The 18,040-nt window shown below is 36.2% G+C and overlaps 1 protein-coding gene across 9 annotated transcripts in view; it reads right to left on the bottom strand.

Moving 5' to 3' along the window:
* USP34 (ubiquitin specific peptidase 34) overlaps positions 1 to 18,040 on the bottom strand; it is a 256,698-nt gene that overhangs the window by 147,060 nt on the left and 91,598 nt on the right. For all 9 annotated transcript variants that reach the window (XR_013441778.1, XR_013441777.1, XM_036083556.2 and 6 more), the window contains exons 7-10: positions 16,604 to 16,796; positions 15,538 to 15,599; positions 4,925 to 5,006; positions 4,747 to 4,839 (exon numbers count right to left, since the gene is read on the bottom strand). Coding sequence is in view for 7 of the 9 variants with exons in the window: in XM_036083556.2 (XP_035939449.2) it covers positions 4,747 to 4,839; positions 4,925 to 5,006; positions 15,538 to 15,599; positions 16,604 to 16,796 (430 nt within the window). In the remaining 2 variants the exon portion in view is untranslated. The remainder of the gene's footprint in view (positions 1 to 4,746; positions 4,840 to 4,924; positions 5,007 to 15,537; positions 15,600 to 16,603; positions 16,797 to 18,040) is intronic.

Here is an 18,040-nt window from a genome sequence, read left to right as displayed (position 1 = left end):
TTGAGAATCTAATGACAATTATGTGCATAAAGCACATCTGAATCAGATGACATTTAAGTCCTACTAAATCCTAGAGAATGTGACTTTTGTCACTGACACAAAGATCTCTCCCCAAAAACTTAGCTCTATATTAAGATAAAATTATTATTCAGTAATTTACATGCATTTATACAAGCGTTCAAATCTGGAAAGCATTTAACAATAAATTCTAATAGAATGCAAGGATTGTGAAGGTATTTTTTGATGTCCTATGACTAAAACATTTTACAGTGAAAAGGTCTGTAGAGGGAAATATAAAGGTAACCAAATCAAACCAGAATAGGTAACTTTAAATGGTAGAGAGTCATTTAAATGTCGAAATATTTACTTTATATACTAGTCTCTGTATTTACTGAGAAACTAACATACACACGTAAAAGTTTCAAAGTTTACATAAACATAGACAATAAAAAGGAAGTCTTCCATCTATCCCAGATCACTTACCCACAAATAAACCTATTAAAATTTCTTCTATATTTTTCCAAATAGTTCCAGGCATTCATAAGCACACACTGCATGTATATACATGTAATATATATACATATATATATATATAGATGCATCCTCTTTTTATAACTGTTTAAATACACATTGGGAGAATACACCATATATATGGGATTTTCTCTCAATAAAAGATTACCTATGCAGTGTTTAGTAAAACTGTTTCGTACATATTGTTCCACGTGAACACAATACAGCACCTTCAGTCCTTCTCATGACTACAAAGGATACTATTATATGAATTTCCCAAAACTTATTAAAATAGTCCTACAGTGACATTCCTTTTCTGCTATATGGTCAATGCTGTAGCAAACATCCTCATGTACATGTATATACAGAATTACAGAAATAGAACTGCTATATTGCTTCCCAAAAGCTATACCACACTGTGGTCAATATAACGCATTACTAAACATAATGGGAATTACCCAATAAATGAAAATGCCATTACATTATTTGAACTTACATTTAATCACAAAGATAAGCATTTTTCAAAAATTTATAAATACTTTTTCTATCAATTTCAAATCCATTTGTCACTTTTGTCTATTTTCTCCTTGGATTCCAATATAAGAGTTACGATACAAACAATGAAAAAAGCAGCAGCCAATCCAATTACTATGAGTGAAGTGTGTGTGTGTGTGTGTGTGTGTGTGTGTGTGTGTGTATCTCAGGGAGCAAAGTGACCTCAAAAACTTACTCCACATGGGAGGAAAAAAGACTAAGGTAAAACTGTATGAAACTAACCAACCCCAGACTTTGAAATTAATTATATTTAGCGCTCAAATTCTTAAAAAACTCAAAATGTAAAAATTCCTGATCATTCTAAATTTGTGGTAGCTTCAGAAGTAAAGTAGTAACAAATCCCAGAAAGTCCTAATTAAATTAACCCTGAAAATATACTTATTTTATATAGTTAATCTTTTATAGATATTTTAAGTTTTTGCAAACTGTATCATAGATTATGCCACAATTTTTAATTATTCCCTTACTAGGTCACTTCAAATTCTTGCTAGGGCAAAATGCTAAAACCTTTAACAGGCCATACTACCAGTTATCAATTTGATGAACTTCAGTTTCAATAAAGAATGCTCCACTATTCCTAGCTATTTATTCTGTAATGATACACTTATCATTATTCTATTCTCCTAGTCTTGCTCTGAACAAAATAAAAATTTTAAATCTACTAAAATGCATAAAATTTTCAGAAAATTATGAAAGAAAATTTCCCTTTGTTCTGAAAGTGCTTCTTTACTGAAATGACAGTAATGTATAAATATACAGTATTAAATATGGTAAGTAAGAAAAGGTACTGAAAAATTACCACAACCAATCTAAGATGTAAGGTCTCGAGACGCATAATTATTATCAAAAATTTGAAACTGTTCATATAAAAAGTGTATGAATATATGAAGTAATCGGGGGCGCCTGGGTGGCTCAGTTGGTTAAGCCACTGCCTTCGGCTCAGGTCATGATCCTGAAGTCCCAGGATCGAGTCCCGCATTGGGCTCCCTGCTCAGTGGGGAGCCTGCTTCGCCCTCTGACCCTCCCCCCTCTCATGTTATCTCATTCTCTCTCTCAAATAAATAAATAAAATCTTAAAAAAAAAAAAATATATGAAGTAATTGACTATAATGGAAAAAAGAGAAATATAATGGACAAAGTATAATGCGAAAAATGGCTATTATTATAGCAATAATATAACTGAAATTCCTAAGAATAAGCTTAATATAAAATAAGACTTATATACAAGGAACTTTAAAATTTTGAATGATACAGAAGAAAATAAACAGTGTTAAGCTCTGGACAGGAAGACAACTTTGATTCTCTTCAAATTCACCATTATTACAATTAAAATTACAATATTTTTAAAGAATAAGTCAATGCTAATATTTACATGAAAAAACAGAAAAATTATTTTTTTAAGAATTTATTTGTCAGAGAGCAAGAGAGCACAAGCAGAACTGCAGGCAGAGCAGGCAGAGGGAGAAGCAGGCTCCCCGCTGAGCAAGGAGCCCAACGCAGAACTTGATCCCAGGACTCTGGGATCATGACCTGAGCTGAAGGCAGATGCTTAACCAACTGAGCCACTCAGGCATTCCCAGAAAAATTCTTTAAAAATATATAAAAAAGAACCAGCCCTGCCAGATATGAACAAATACTCAAAAAAAAAAAAAAAAAAAAAAAGTAAAGACATTAGTATAAACCCATGATTAGCAAATGTTTTCTTAAAGGGCCAGACAGTAAATGTTCAGGATTTAAAGTGGTAAGTATTATATATACTATATAAATATACGAGTACTATACTCTGCCACTGCAGTATGGAAGTAGCCACAGGCAGTATGTCAAAGAAAGTACAAGGCTATGTCGCAAAAAATATTTACAAAATGAAGTGGCCAGCCCCAAAAGCCTTGTTTACCAAGCCAAAAGTTTACCAATCCCTGGTATACAGATGATGACTGGATATACTGATAGGTCAGTCTACAGACTCCAGAAACTGACCTAGTCAAAATGAAACTGGTATCTCAATTCAATAAGGAAAAGAAGAATTACTGAACAAGTGGAATGGGGACAACTACATAACAAAAAAAATGGGTTAAAAGTTAGATAAATGACATCTTGAACCAAGAAAAACTCCAAATGGATCAAAGACTAAAATATAGGGTCGCCTGGGTGGCTCAGTGAGTTAAATGTTTGACTTCAGCTCAGGTTATGCATGATCCCAGAGTCCTGGGATCAAACCCCATGTCGGGCTCTCTGCTCAGAGGGGAGGCTGCTTCTCCCTCACCCTCTGCCCTTCTGCACCACCCCCACCCCTGCTCATGCTCTCTCTCTCTCTAGATCTCTCTCAAATAAAAATCTTAAAAAAAAAAAAAAGACTAAAATATAAAATTGAAACAGGAAGGAACTAAAGGAGAACTTTCTTATAACTTTGGAGTGGAAAAGGCATTTCACACCATAAGAAAAATCCACAGGACATAAAAAAAATTCAACCACAAGTCTGAAACCACAAACTTGAAACTGAACACCAAAAACCACCTTAACCAAAAGACATCAAAGTAGAAAATAACTCTTAACACAGACACAAGTCCAATTTCACTGATATATAAAGGTCTCCTACAAAAAAGAAGTAAAGTAAAATCACTGATAAATGACAAAGAATATCAACAGACACTCCCAGTAAAGGAAAAAAAAAATGGCTCTTAAACACAAAATTTGCAATTTGATTCACATAAACAAAATGCAAATTTAAAATACACATTTCACCCATCAGTTTAGCAAATATCAAGAAGTTTAAGGACACAACATACTGAGGAAGATGAGGGAAAACAGGCATTATCACACCATTATGTACCACAAGTAAATCGAACAGATGCTTTAACCAAACAATTCTCCTTAAAAGATAAATCTTTTGCACACAGATGAAATGAACATGTTAAAACTTATTTTAGCATTGTTTATAACAGAAAAGATTGGGAAAAAAATAATGCCTATGAATGGGAATTGGTTAAATAAATTATCATACATGCATGTACTGAAACACTATGCCTGCTTTAAAACATTGGTGTTTTATATACTGATATGCAATAATCTTGACGATAAATAAATGAAAAAAAGCCAAGTCCACTTAGTATGCAACATTTGTAATAAAGAGGACCAAAAAAAAAAAAGAAAAAAAAAAAGGGAAGACAAGAAAAAAAGCTTTCAAGTTAGCTATTTATGTAGAAAATCTATGATGCACCTTAGAAGAATGGTATTCCTGGGAAACAGGGACCCGGGGGGGAGGGGGGGAGAATACATAACATATATTTTATATTTATTTTTTGGATTTTGAACCATGTAGATATATGCTTATTCAAAAAACTAGAGAAAACAGTATAAGAGGAAAGAAAAATACCAATACAACATTCAGGATAGAAAGGTTTACTATATCAACAAAAAAATAATAGGTAAATGTCTCTTAATAAACCAAGATGGTTTCATGTAGAATGTCCAGTTGACTGACTCTCATTTCCTTCAATTCTACCCGTAATATAGTAAGACATAGACTCTCAAGCCAGACTCGACAGATCCATGCCCAACTTTCTCTATGTCTCGGTTTATTTAGCTATAAAATTAGGGTAAGAGAACTTACCTCATAAGGGAATAAAACACTTAGAACAAATAATAAGGAAGCACTTAATAAATGTGTGCTTTTAATATTACCTGTGCTGCAGCCCAAATGCAATCAATATGCTGAGTACTCAGTCTCCCTTCCGCTGCCAAGAAGTTCAAAATCACTTGGCACTGTTTGATAATCTGGAAAAGAAAAACTTATTATAGCTAATTTTCTAAAGTACTGTTCTCTTAATAGAGCAGAGAAGTCATGTAATTGTCCACAAACCTCAATATGTAAATTTGGTCCAAATATATGCTCTACCACATTGTTGCTTATAAGCCAGTCTGCAAGTTCTTTTGCAATGGACCTAAAGTCAAATAATAAAAACAGTTAACACGTTAAAAAAATTAATATCATTTTTTCCCAAGCCAAAAAGGCAGATTCAGTTGAAAACCTAAATGTTTTTTAAAGGTGAGTTTATTTATTTATTAAGTACGCTCCATGCCCAATGTGGAGCTTGAACTCATGACCCTGAGATCAAGAGTCACAGGCTACATGCTCCACCATCTGAGCCAGCCAGGTGCCCCACAAAACTTAAATTTGACCACAAACAAATTATAAAGAAGTGATTATAAACAATTAACTGGTTAGAGTACCACAAAGAACAATTAAAAGAGTGGTGCATGAGTAGCCTACGCAGTGGGTTGGGTGTCTTGACTTTCGGCTTTGGCTGGGGTCATGATCTCAGGGTCATGGGACTGAGCCCTGGGTTGGGCTCCATGCTCCACATGGAGTCTGCTTGAGATTCTGTCTCCCTCTCCCTCTGCCCCTCCTGCTCGTGCTCTCTCTCCCTCTAAAATAAATAAATATTAAAAAAAAAAAACTAAAAGAAATGGTAATATTGCCTGAATTTATAAAGCAAAGACAAATATGGAAAGATAAGGAGTACACAGGTGAAAATACCAAATGTAACAATAAGCAACATATTTTCTCATTCTAAGACTTTGCCTTCCCACTTTTTAATTTCCACAGTAGACATTTCAGCATTCAGGGAAGGTTTCCCAATATGCCCTCTACAATAAGATAACATCAGAAAAATAGGTTACCAAAAGGGTTAAAAAAAAAAAAAAAAAAAAAGAATTCTCTAAAAGCCAAACTGAAAGTCCCCTGCCTGATATTAATAAGGTGATTAAGTTATCCCTAAATATATCAATTGATTGTGCAGAACAACTTAGTTACATTTATCAACATCTCATTCTCCATTTCAAAAAGTAAACATCTTACAACACTTGTAGATTACCCTTCATTTTTTAAGAAGAGCTACCAATTCTCTTTTCGAATTAATAACTCACTGGCATAGAAGTTAACCTATTTTATTAGTTTTACCAATAAGTGTGAGTTTATCAGTTGTCATTTACACCTTTGAGATATACATGACATATAATATACTGAACACACTTAAAAGTACACAGTTTGATGAATTTAAGCTTTAGTATACATCTATCAATTCATCACTACTATCAAGATAACAAACATACACATTAACCCAAAAAGTATCTTTAAGCCCATCATCAATCCCTTTTCCAGTCCCCACAACCACACTCCTCAGTGATCTGCTTTGTTATTATAGTTTCATTTTCTAGAATTTCATGTGTAAAAAAAGATATACTACGTAATTTTTAATCTGGCTTCTTTCACTCAGCATAATTTCTCTATTTTGCTTCATTTAGAAATATCCCATTGGTTTAAGTTCCAACAATCATGAATAAAGCTGCTATAAACATCTGTGTGCAGGTTTTTGTGTAGATGTAAGTTTTCAACTTCTCTGGGTAAATATCAGGGAGCACAACTGCGAGGCCTATGGTAAGAGTATGTTGAGTTTTGTAAGAAACTGCCAAACTGCCTTCCAAAGTGGAATGCACTCCCATCAGCAATAGATGAGAGTTCTTATTGCTCCACATCCTTGTCAGCATTTGGTGTTATCAGCATTCTGAATGTTGACTGTTTAACAGACGTGCCGTGGAATCTCAATGATGTTTTAATTTGCATTTCCCTGACGAAAGAGGATATTAGGGCATCTTTTCATGCACTTGTCATCTGTGTATCTTCTATTGGCAAGACGGCTGAGAAAATCTTTGGCATACTTTTTAATCAGATTGTTCATGTTCTTACTGTTAAACTTCATGATTCTCTGTAAATTCTGGATTAACAGTCCTTCATTAGACATATCTTTTGCAAATATTTTTCACCCTGCCTATGGCTATCTTCTCATTCTCCTGACATTATCTTTCACAGAGCACAAGTTTTTAATTTTAATGAACTCCAGCTTATCAATTCTTTCTTTCATGGATCATGGTGTTGCATCCAAAAGGTCAGTGCCATACACAAGGTCATCTAGGTTTTTTCCTATCTGCTTGGAGTGATATAGTTTTGCATTTTATGTTTGTGTGTATATTCTGAATTAGTTTTTATGAAGTGTATGAGGTCTGTGTCTAGATTCTTTCTTTTGCATGTGGTTGTCCAATTGCTTCAATGCTGAAAAGACTATCTTTGCTTCATGGTATTGCTTTTCTCACAAGGGTCAACTAACTATACTTATATGGTCTATTTCTGAGCTCTCTATTCTGTTCCATTGATCTATGTCACCAATACTACATTGTCTTGATTACTGCAATGTTACAGTACATCTTGAAGATGGGCAGCATCAGTCCTCCAACTTTATTCTTTTCCTTTCAATATTGTCTTGGCTATTATGTGTCTTTGGTCTGTCCAAATAAACGTTAGAGTTATTTTGTTGATATCCAGAAAATAACTTGCCAGGATTTTGACTGAGATTTCAATGAATTTATAGATCAAAGTTGGGAAGAACTGTTATCTTTACATTTTCACATGTTCTATCCATAAACATGGAATATCTCTCCATTTATTTAGTTTTTTGGTATCTTTCATCAGAGTTTTACAATTTTCCTCACAGAAATTTAACAAAATATGAAGATCTATACCCAAGTATTTCACTTTTATACTGCTGACATAAATGGTATTGTATTTTAAATTTCAAATTTCAGGAGTGCCTGGGTGGCTCAGTCAGTTAAGCATCTGACTTCAGTTCACGCCATGATCTCAGGGTCCTGGGATCAAGCCCTGCATTGGGCTCCCCACTCAGCGGGGAGTCTGCTTGTCCCTCTGCCCCACCCTGCTCGTGCTATTATTTTTTAAAAATAATAAATTTCAAATTTCATGTGTTCAATACTGATATATAGAAAAGAAAATGAGTTTTCATTAACTTTGTATCCTGTAACCTTGCTGTCTTCACTAGGTTCCATGAGTCTGTCAATTCTTTCAGATTTTCTATATAGATGATCATGTCATCTCCAATCAAAGATCAATTTCTTCCTTCCCAATCGGTGTAACTTTTATCTCCTTTCCTTGCCTTACTGCGTTAGGTAGGATTCCAGTACAATGTTAAAAGACATGATGAGAACACACTTTCCTTGTTCCTGATCAGAAAACCTCTGAGGTTCTATTAATATGATGTTACCTGTAGGTTCTTTATCAAGTTGAGGAAGTTCCCCTCTATTCCTAATTTACTGAGAGTTTTTATCTTAAGTGTTCGAGTTTGCCAAATGCTTTTCTTTATCTATTCATATGATTATGTGATTTTTCTTCTTTAACCTGTTGATGTGATGGATTACATGAATTGAACCAGACTTGCATACCTGAGATAAAACTCACTTGGTTGTGGCATATAGTTCTTTTTATACATTGTTGGATTTGATTTGCTTCTATTTTATGAAGATTTTTGCATCTATGTTCATGAGACATACTGGTCTATAGTTTTCTTACATGTCTTTGTCTGGTTTTGGTATTAGGGTAACTTCTTCCTTAAATTCCTTCTTTAAATATTAGGTAGAATTCACCAGTGAACACACATTGGCCTGGTGCTTTTTGTTTTGCAAAGTCAGTAATTCTTTTCAAAGGGGAGGGCGGGGCAGGAGAGAGAGGATCTTAAGCAGGCACGGAGCCCAATAATACAGTCAGACGCTTAGCCAACTGAGCCATCCAGGAACCCCAGCAAAGACAATATTCTTGATTCAATTTCTTTAATAGATACAGGCTTCTTCAGATTGCCTATTTCTTTAAAAACATTTTTAAGTGGCTATTTAATGAAAAAAGTAGTGATAAGTATATTCTGAGTGAAAGAAAATAGGTTTCAAAATAGGACTTGACATGAGCGCTCCCATATCTTCCCATCTACATGAATTATACATAGAAAAACTGGAAAGATGAAATAACTTACCTTGTTTATACATATAAGAATTTAAAAAGCCATTTAAGAGATGCCTGGGTGGCTTAGTAAGTTAAGCATCTGCCTTCAGCTCAGGTCATGCTCCCTGGGACCAAGTCCTGCATCGGGCTCCTTGCTCAACGGGAAGCTAATGTTTCTCCCTCTGCCTGCTGCTCCCACTGCTTGGGCGCTCTCTCTCTCTCCCCTCCTTCCCCCCAACAAATAAATAAATAAATATCTTAAAAAAAAAAAAAAGGCCATTTAAGTCTAAAGAGAATAAAAAGCTATGAATTAGATATATAGTCCTCAAAAGGTAAAAGATCAAAATAAAACTACTGCTGTCCCCCCACATGCACATTATCTCTAAAATAAATAAATAAAGGGACGCCTGGGTGGCTCAGTTGGTTAAGCATCTGCCTTTGACTCAGGTCATGATCTCAGGGTCCTGGGATCAAGTCCCGCATTGGGCTCCTTGCTCAGTGGGGAGCCTGCTTCTCCCGCTGCCTGCCACTCCCCTTGCTTGTGCTCGCACACTCGCTCTCTCTGATGAATAAATAAAACCTTAAAAAAAATTGTTTAAAAAAATAAGTAAAATAAAATCTATAAAAAAAAATGGGGCACCTAGGTGCCTCAGACAGGTAAGCATCCGACTCTTGATTTTGGCTCAGGTCATGATCTCAGGGTCATGGGATCAAGCCCTGTGTCAGGCTCTGTGCCCAGCACAGAGTCTGCTTGTCCCTCTCCCTTTACTCCTCCCCTCGCTTGCTCACTCTATCTCTAAAATAAATAAAATCTTCAAAAAATAAACAAAATAAAACTACGAATGATATATTTTACCTATTCCTGGATAGCCCTACAAAAGCTATGAACCATGAGATAATTCTCTGGCCTGCGTAACTTACAGAAAGACAATTCAACAACTAATTATAAAAAATAAACCTCATTCCTTCAGTACCTTCAAGGATGTTATAAGGAAACCCACGGACTCTTCTAATAATACAGAGTTGTAACTATAACTTAGCCAAGTATAGGACTGAACAACATTATCAATCACAACTATTCAGGGCTCTGGAAACATACATATAAATGGACTCCCAGAAGGAGTGGGCAGAGAAAAACAAACAAAGAGACAAAACACCCCCAGAAATTATGGCCAAAATGTCCCACTCTGATTTAAAAAAAAAAAAAATTTCAACTACACATCCAAAAATCACAATAAACTCCAACTAAGATATATATACAAGGAGAGACACAGCTAGACTCATCATTAAATTGTTAAAAGCCAAAGATGAAGAGCAAAATCTTGAGATCAGAAAGAGAAAATGAAATGTGTGTACAAGGGAACCACAGTAAGTTTAATAGCTGGCTTCTCATCAGAAACAAAGGAGTAGAGCTATACTGGAACAATATTTCCACATTTTACTAAAATTCCATTATTAATCTGAAGTAAAGACTAAGCAACTAAGATGCATTCTGTAACCTATAATGCAGTCACTAAGAAAATAATTTTTCAGATATTAAAAAAAAATCAATGGAATTAAAATGGTATACTAGGATAAAAGCAGTAGAGAAACAGAAAAACAAAAAAGGTGGCATATAGAAAACCAATAGCAAAATGGAAGACGTAAATCCAAATACAGAATGACATTAAGAGTAAATGGATTAAATACTCCAAAACACAGAGATGGGGGCGCCTGGGTGGCTCAGTTGGTTAAGCGACCGCCTTCGGCTCAGGTCATGATCCTGGGGTCCTGGGATTGAGCCCCGCATCAGGCTCCCTGCTCCTTGGGGAGCCTGCTTCTCCCTCTCCCTGCCGCTCCCCCTGCTTGTTCTCTCTGTCAAATAAATAAATAAAATTAAAAAAAAAAAAAACAAAAAACGCAGAGATGAAACAGATGAATGGATAAAGAAGATGTGGTATATATACGATGCAATATTATGCAGCCATCAAAAAAGAAATCTCGCCATTTGCAACGATGTGGATGGAACTAGAGGGTATTATGCTAAGCGAAGTAAGTCGATCAGAGAAAGCCAAGTATCATATGATCTCACTGATACGAGGAATTCTTAATCTCAAGAAACAAACTGACGGGGACGCCTGGGTGGCTCAGTCGGTTAAGCGTCTGCCTTCAGCTCAGGTCGTGATCCCAGGGTCCTGGGATCGAGTCCCACATCGGGCTCCCTGCTCAGCGGGGAGTCTGCTTCTCCCACTGACTTCTGCTCCCCCTGCTTATGCTCATTCTCTCTCTTTAAAAAAAACAAACAAACAAACTGATGGTTACTGAAGTGGTGGGGGTGGGAAAGATGGGGTGGCTGGGTGATGGACATTGGGGAGGGTATGTGCTATGCTGAGCACTGTGAACTGTGTAAGACTGATGAATCACAGACCTGTACCTCTGAAACAAATAATACATTATATGTTTAAAAAAAAAAAAAAAGAAGATAGTAGGAAGGGAAAAATGAACGGGGGGAATCAGAGGGGGAGACAAACCAGGAGAGACTATGGACTCTGAGAAACAAACTGAGGGTTTTAGAGGGGAGGGGGGTGGAGGGATGGGTTAGCCTGGTGATGGTTATTAAGGAGGGCATGTATTGCATGGAGCACTGGGTGTTATATGCGAACAATGAATCATGGAACACTACGTCAAAAACTAATGATGTAATGTATGGTGACTAACATAACATAATAAAATAAAATTAAGAAAAAAAAAAAACACAGAGATGAGCACGCCTGGCTGGTTCAGATAGTAAAGCACACAACTCTTGATCTCAGGGTTCTGAGTTCAAGCCCCACACTGGGCATGGGGCCTACTTTAAAAAAAAAAAGGCAGAGATTATAGGATTTGGTTTTTAAATCCAACTATATGCTGCCTCTAAAAGACAGACTTAAGGGCGCCTGGGTGGCTCAGTGGTTAAGCATCTGCCTTCGGCTCAGGTCATGACCCCAGGGTCCTGGGATCGAGCCCCGCATTGGGCTCCCTGCTCAGTGGGAAGCCTGCTTCTCCCTCTCCCACTCCCCCTGCTTATGTTCCCTCTCTTGCTGTGTCTCTGGCAAATAAATAAATAAAATCTTTAAAAAAAAAAAAAAAAAGACTTAAAAAAATATAAATAAATAAATGAAAGACTTTAGATCTAAAAACACAAACAGGTTGAAAATAAGAGAATGGAAAAAGATATACCATGAAAACAATAAAGTTGTGATGGCTATACTAACATCAGAAAAAATAAACTTTAAGCCAAAAAATGTTTCAAAGAGACAAAATGGGACATTTTATACTGATAAAAGGATGAAATTATCATTAACATAACAACTATAAATATATATGGACCTATAAAAAAAAAAAGTCCCAAAATACATGAAACAAAAAGCAACAGAACCTGAAAGGAGAAAAAGACAAACAATACAGCCAATTCTTGCTACTCTCCCTGCCAGTTATACTATATAAAGCCACTGCACTAAATCAGCTAATACTGAACCCTTGAATCCTTTTTCAAATTATTCTCACCTGCTGCTTTAATGTATAAAAAGAACGTATCATTACCATCAAGTGCATCCTAAAGTGGGTGCTCTTTAGAAGCATGACTCAGTACAAGAATGTGACTTGCCATCTGCCTTTGATTGGAAGACTGCAGGTTTGATTAAACATAAATCTTATATGATCTAGGTACACGATTTGTTCTATAGCCCATATGCGAAACTAATTTAAAGACATATATTTCACAGAACTAAAATGTATCTTGAAGCTCCCATTTCAGTAAGGGTGATGCAAAGGGAGGTTTTTACCCCTTACATAAAAATGCCATCAGAGACGTGACATATAACATTTTATTAGCTTCAGGTGTACAACAATGATCGATATCTGTATATATTATGAAATGATCACCACACTAACTCTAGTTAACATCCATTACCGTGCAGTTACAAAAATTTTTTTCCTTGTGATAATAAGAACCTTTAAGATCTAATCTCTTAGAAACTTCCAAATATGCAGTACAGTATTACTAACTATAGTTGACATGCTATCCATTACAACCCCGACTTATTTTTTAACTGGAAGTTTACACCTTTTGAGCCCTTTCACCCATTTCACTCACTCCCCACCCACACCTCTGACAATCACTAGAAGCTTGGATTTGTTGTTGTTTTTCAAGCCCACCTATGAGTTCCTACAATATTTGTCTTTCTCTGGGTGACTTATCTCACTTACTGTAATGTCCCCAAGGTCAATCCATGTTGTCATGAATGCAAGATTTCATTCTTTTTTATGTTTGAATAGTATTCCATTATACACACACACACACATATACATACACACGATTGAAGGGAAATAAAGACAATACAGTCAGTTTTGTTGCTCATGACAGTTCTATAAAGTTGCTGCACTAAATTAGCTAATACTAAACACTTTCTTAAGTCCTAAAAAACAACTTTATCTTCCTTTTTCTGTCTTACAAAATGAGATTCACAAGTATTTAGGTGACGTGGCTGAGGCTGTCCACTAACCTAGAGTTGGGATTCACTTTCTACTCAAATGACCTCAGAACGGAAGCTTCTTGCACTACAATGCACTGCCTGCTACCATTTCCAACCTCTGGTCACCTCTGTACCAGCACTAAAACAAGAAGGCAGAGCATCACCTTGTTTGACTTTAATTGGGAATGCCCATGTTGAGAGACAAATTTTTTACTGCTCTGTGCATGTCCACAAATGACCACTGAAACAGCGTAAGTATTAATTTGGGGGTTAGTAATAAACTGCAGCAAACAGGCAAATTCACAAATATGGAATACACAAAATGAGGAGGATTAAATGGAATCGGAGACTTCAATAACCTACCCTTAATAACAGAACTAGGCAGAAAATCAACAAGAATACAGAAGGCAAAAATCCTACAAACTCATTAGACCTAATAGACATCTATATACAATACTCCATACAACAGCAAAAAAAAAAAAAGCGCAAGAGTCCACTGAGGCATGTTATTTGCACGTACGTATTACACATCCCTAGAAAAAGAACCCCAGGGTTTTCCCTCCTGAGTGTTTTCATTTTGCTTCTTCATGATCCACGATGCCAGCTGAGGTTGTCAGCACAATGAAACCAAACCGGCAGGACAGGAACAGATTATTCTGCTATTTTTCTAGATCTCTGACTTGTATATCAAATCTGGAGCTGATCACTCCACATTGTTTAACCTGCCTGTGAGGTTCAAAACAATTTTCCCAACTCTGTGCTTATCAATGATTTCAAAATTTACCAATGTAAACCTGCTTCATCATCACAGTTAGAACCAGAAGATGACTTTGGAGCATGGCCTAATTAGAACCTGGCATCTGCCTCTCTTTTCGGCATTGTTAATATTCCTAAGAGCAACTGCCAGAACATTCATGTGCATCATTATGGCAGCACAGAAAGGTGGGAGGAAAGCTAAAATAGTCTTCTTAAGCACCCATGAACATTCTGTAGTAGAGATCTTATGCTAGTCCATAAAAAAGACAATTGAATTAAAAAACTGGGCAAAAAAATGCATAAACAATTCACCAAAAAAAAAAAACCCCACAAAATAGAACGGCACATAATCATATAAAAAGATGTTCACCATCATTAATTAGGGAAATGCAAATTAAAGTCATAATGAAATACTACTTTATACCCACTAGCATAGCTATCATCAAAAACACAGATAATAACAAGTGCTGCTGAGAATGGGGAGAAACTGGATCCCTCATATATTATTAATAGGAATGTAAAATGATGCAGCTATGCTGGAAAACATTTTGACGATATTTTTTAAAAAGTGAGACATAAAATGAGCATACAAACCAGCCATCATACTCCTATTTACCAAGAGAAATGAAAACATATTTCCATAAAAAGGTACACAAATGTTTAAAGGACCATTATTCAGGGGACAGACAGCTGGGTGCTCGTCAGTTAAGTGTCCAACTCTTAATTTAGGCTCAGGTCATGATCTCAGGGTCAAAAGATCGGGCCTCACCTCAGGCTCTATCCTCCGTGAGGCATCTGCCTGAGATTCTCTCCCTCTGCCCCTCACCTGTCACATGGGAGCACGACCTCTCTCTAAAAATAAATAAATCCCTAAAATAATAAAGGAGCATTATTCATACTAACCAAAGACTGGAAATAATCACAATAGCCAACAACTGGTAAATGGAAAAACAAAATGTTGTATCTACATAATGTAATACAATTCTGCAATAAGAAGGAATGAAGTACTAATTCACTCCACAATGAGCCTCAAGAAAAACAGTATAGTGGGGCGCCTGGGTGGCTCGGTTGTTAAGCATCTGCCTTTGGCTCAGGTCATGATCCCAGGGTTCTGGGATCAAGCCCCGCATCGGGCTCCCTGTTCCACAGAAAGCCTGCTTCTCCCTCTCCCACTCCCCCTGCTCGTGTTCCCTCTCTCGCTGTGTCTCTCTCTGTCAAATAAATAAAATCTTTAAAAAAGAAAAACAGTATAGTGAAATAACTGGAAGAAACTAAATGAAAAAGATGACTATCATAATTCCATCCATATGAAATGTCCAAAATGGGTAAATCTATAGAGAGAAAGTATATTAGTGCGACTAACACTAGGAACTGACTACTTACGTTTCTGTGTCTGATACCAAGGATTCATTATTGCATACATCATTGAAGGTGTGAAGTTGATTCTATAATTAGAGAAAAGAAATTAAAGTGTTTTTTTTTACAAATTTTTTCTGGTATGTTACCAACTGTCAAGAAACATGGTTTGATATATATAAAATCAATAAGCAGATCAAAATTGTAAAATATAAGACAATAAGAATTTCACACACACTTACCAATTAGTCTGGTTATTTCACCATATTAAAATAAATAATTTCATACTATCAGTAATACTCATGCTTTATTCCACTAAATACATGAGAAAAAAACAAGAAAACAAAGCTAAATAAGGGAAAAATACAAAAATCTAATGCAAGCAAGTGTATGTCACCACAGACATAAAATTTAAGGAAAGGATTCTTCAATAAATTCATTTAAGATTTACTTTAGAAAAATGTCAACAAGTGTTCTCTATATTTACAAAGTCCAATACCTGTGTAAAATCTAGTTACTCCAAGAATAACACTACAAAGGAGTAAAGTTCATAGAGACCTTGGTAAACCAGAAAAAGCATATCCATTCTAAAGGATTCAGCTAACTACTTAGCTCTAGCAAATTACTATTATGCAAGAATACAGACTCATGGATACCAGGTCTTCCTCCCCATCTCATTCCCAAGACAGTAATACATATTTCTATTTAAAAAATTATTTGCAGGGTTTCTGGGTGGCTCAGTCGGTTAAGCGTTGCCTTTGGCTCAGTTCATAATCCCAGGGTCCTGGGATCAAGCCCCCATCGGCTCCCTGCTCAGTGAGGAGCCTGCTTCTCCCTCTGCTCAGTCCCCCCGACTTGTGCTCCTTCTCTCTCTCTCTCAAAATAAATGAATTTTTAAAAATCTTAAAAAAATAAATAAGGAAAATACTGAAATTATTTATCAGGACCATACAAAGTAACACATGTAAAATACTTAGCACAATGCCTCACATAAGTGCTCCATAAATATCAGGTATGATGATGATGATGATGATGATGATGACAGTGTAAAAGGAAAATAAAAAATGACTCAAAATAAATAAATATAGCTTACCGTTATCTGACTTAGTCCAGCCAACCTCATAGTCAAAGTCGGTGACATGAAGTACTTAAATGCAAGATCTAGGCTTTCTTTATCAAAGCATAATGTTGTATCCAATGGTTCTTTCACTGTGCTCCACATTAAGTCAGCCATGTTTCGAGCTGCACTCTGTCTTAACTCCTGATCAGAGAGCTTGCATAAATACCTTAAACGATTCAGAAATAAAACATACATAAAAACTTGCAAAATATTCCTAAAGACCCTTCAATAATTCAATAATATTCGTTTGCTCCATACCTCCAAAATGTTTAGTAAAGTAGAACCTGACATCCTAGGATTAACATTCCCAATTTAAATTATTTCTAAGTGATGCTTCAAAGATTGTGACCTGAGGCACTGGGTCCTTCGCGGAGTCGAACTTGAATCAGAAACTGCCAAGAGCCAAGTCATTTAACGTTGAATATCTGCACCTCCAGTGAGGTTTTTTATGCTCCTACCTGTCATGTACACAGCTCCTGCTGCTTTCATATATAAAGTACATCTACTCCCCACACAGCCAAAACTCTTTAAAATGTGTACATCTTAAAAATTATTCTTATTTGGCTTCCAGACATCACAAACCCCTGGTTTTCCTCAGGTCCTGCCTATTCTATTTGATTAGTTCCTCCTCCTCTATCCAACCTTTCAACATCAGTAATCCTCGAGGTTTGTAAAGGATTCATGTAAAAGTTCATGGAGACCTTGGTAAACCAGAAAAAGCATATCCATTCTAAAGGATTCAGCTAACTACTTAGCTCTAGCAAATTACTATTATGCAAGAATACAGACTCATGGATACCAGGTCTTCCTCCCCATCTCATCCCCAAGACAGTAATACATATTTCTATTTAAAAAATTATTTGCAGGGTCTCTGGGTGGCTCAGTCGGTTAAGCGTTGCCTTCAGCTCAGGTCAGGCTGTTTAAATCCCAGAATCACCAGTCTTGTCCCTTTTATTTTCACTTATCAATTCAATTTTCAAAATCATCATAAACAATCCTTTTACCAGTAACCATCATACCATCATTCCTTTCCAAACTACTCCTATCACTTTACATAGAGGTCTTTGCAATACAACTTTGCCACTCTTCCCATCAAGAGGTATCATCTATTTCTCTACTCCCCTGAATCCGAGCTTTGCCATGAAAGTTGCTTTGACCAATGGAACAATAAAAGATGTGACATAAACAGATGCTTAAGAAACCTTTGAGCTTGCCCTTCCCTGACGGGAACTCTTCCATCACCAAGAAAAGGAACCCAGGTTAGGCTGCTGGATGAAGGAGACATGGTTGATGCCCCAACTAACACCTAGCCAACTGCAAGATGAATAGGAACTCCACTCCACTTCCAGTAACAATAAGTCTGTCAACCAGAGGATATATGAGTGAGGTGCTATCCTCAGAGCATGCAGG

This window comes from Halichoerus grypus, chromosome 10 (assembly GCF_964656455.1).
Source record: "Halichoerus grypus chromosome 10, mHalGry1.hap1.1, whole genome shotgun sequence".
Lineage (NCBI taxonomy): Eukaryota > Metazoa > Chordata > Mammalia > Carnivora > Phocidae > Halichoerus > Halichoerus grypus.
The sequence above is the reverse complement of the archived record's forward strand: the minus strand, read 5'-3'. Positions and strand labels throughout refer to the sequence as shown.